Source organism: Octopus bimaculoides, chromosome 29 (assembly GCF_001194135.2).
Source record: "Octopus bimaculoides isolate UCB-OBI-ISO-001 chromosome 29, ASM119413v2, whole genome shotgun sequence".
NCBI classification, from domain to species: Eukaryota; Metazoa; Mollusca; class Cephalopoda; order Octopoda; family Octopodidae; genus Octopus; species Octopus bimaculoides.
This window is the reverse complement of record NC_069009.1, coordinates 11,414,886-11,416,479: the sequence shown is the minus strand read 5'-3', so window position 1 is coordinate 11,416,479 and position 1,594 is coordinate 11,414,886. Positions and strand designations below refer to the sequence as shown.

The 1,594-nt window shown below is 38.0% G+C and overlaps 1 protein-coding gene across 1 annotated transcript in view; it reads right to left on the bottom strand.

Moving 5' to 3' along the window:
* Window positions 1-387: 387 nt before the first annotated feature.
* LOC106868085 (EGF-containing fibulin-like extracellular matrix protein 2) overlaps window positions 388-1,594 on the bottom strand; it is a 5,937-nt gene continuing 4,730 nt past the window's right edge. The window contains exon 4 of the mRNA XM_014913200.2: window positions 388-866. Coding sequence (XP_014768686.1) covers window positions 631-866 — 236 coding nt within the window. The 3' untranslated portion in view covers window positions 388-630. The remainder of the gene's footprint in view (window positions 867-1,594) is intronic.

Here is a 1,594-nt window from a genome sequence, read left to right as displayed (position 1 = left end):
TGGGCGAAACACTTAAGCTCCACATGGCTCCGACAGAGGCTAATGGCGAAGTTCTGCTGATTCTTTCGCCACAACTTTCTCTTACTCTTTCCTCCTGCACCTGCGACGGACCGGCGTCCCGTTCAGGTGGGGAATCTATACGCCAATGATTATGAGCCAGACATGGCTCCAGAATCAAGAAGCAACAACAACATACACACACACACACACACACGCACAAACATACACATACACACACAAACGTACACATACACACACACACATTACCCTTGGCTTTTAGTCGCTAAAGACAGACAAAGACATTTTTGCGATTAAAATATTGTTTTATTTGAGTAGTCAATTCAGTTAATAAAATGAAAAAATATAAAAGTAATACAGTGATATAAGGTGAGTTTGTGAGATCGTCATCACGTGATCTTGCATGAAGATTGTCTAGTGTAGAGGTCACGTGATATAAAAATTATCCGATTAGGGTGTTATGTGTTTTATTATCAGGTAGGGATATGTGTATCTAGGACTCCATTATGTTATGTAATATAGTTGTGATAGTTGTTGCTGTAGACGTTTTTTTAGATTCCATGTCAGACTCGATTGAGGACAATGGGAAGAATCCATTTATGGCCAATTCGTCTATTTTATGGGTGGTGATGCAGGAGCTGCACGACCAGGCGGTAGTGTTACTCTTGGTAGAATCGATTTTTTGTCTGGGAGAGTAAAGTTCAGTTTATTTTCTGGTACAACAAGGTGACAGAAGTTCCCTTTACCTGTAAACCCGAAGGGGCATTCACAGTAGTGGGACCCGGGCTTGTTAATACATCTATAGGGAAAAGGACAGCCACCATTGTTGCATCTACATTCGTCGATGTCTGAAAATAAGGAGGAAAGAAATATACATAGTTTTAATTAAAATAAAGGCATCGGAGAGTTGATGCATACCCTGCGCACAGTATCATCATTATAGGTACTTATACTCCCGTGGAATTAAAAAAAATTCAAGTGGTAAATAAAGAAAACCCTTCGAATCCATCACTATACACACACGCACGTTCTCACACGCACGTTCTCACACGCACGTTCTCACACGCTCACGCACAGAAAGTCGCATGTCTATTTATGTATTTACGTATGTACGTATAAATGTATGTATGCACATTTGTCTACGCGCAAAGATACGAGGGTCGATTCATATGAAAAAGAAAATGAAAAAAAATAATACGATTGCTTGCATGTCGGGAAATTTGTAACTTCGAGCCAATGCGGATATACTCATCCAATGAGTATTTCTGCTGTTTTCCAGTAATGTTGAAAACACATAGATAAAACACAACGACGAGCGATTACAACACCCTGCTTTCGCTTACACGTAAAAGGGAATAAAGTGTATGGAACAATATACACCAATCTAGGGAAAAGTGAGATTTTATTTATTCTGCATCAAACCAGTGAGCTGATTCTACACTTACGTTCATAGGATCAAGATGAAAATCCATCACTTTTATATTTCATGTAGACCCTTGTGCTAAGTGTATATATATATATACATATATATATATATATATATATATATATATACATATACATACATATATATATA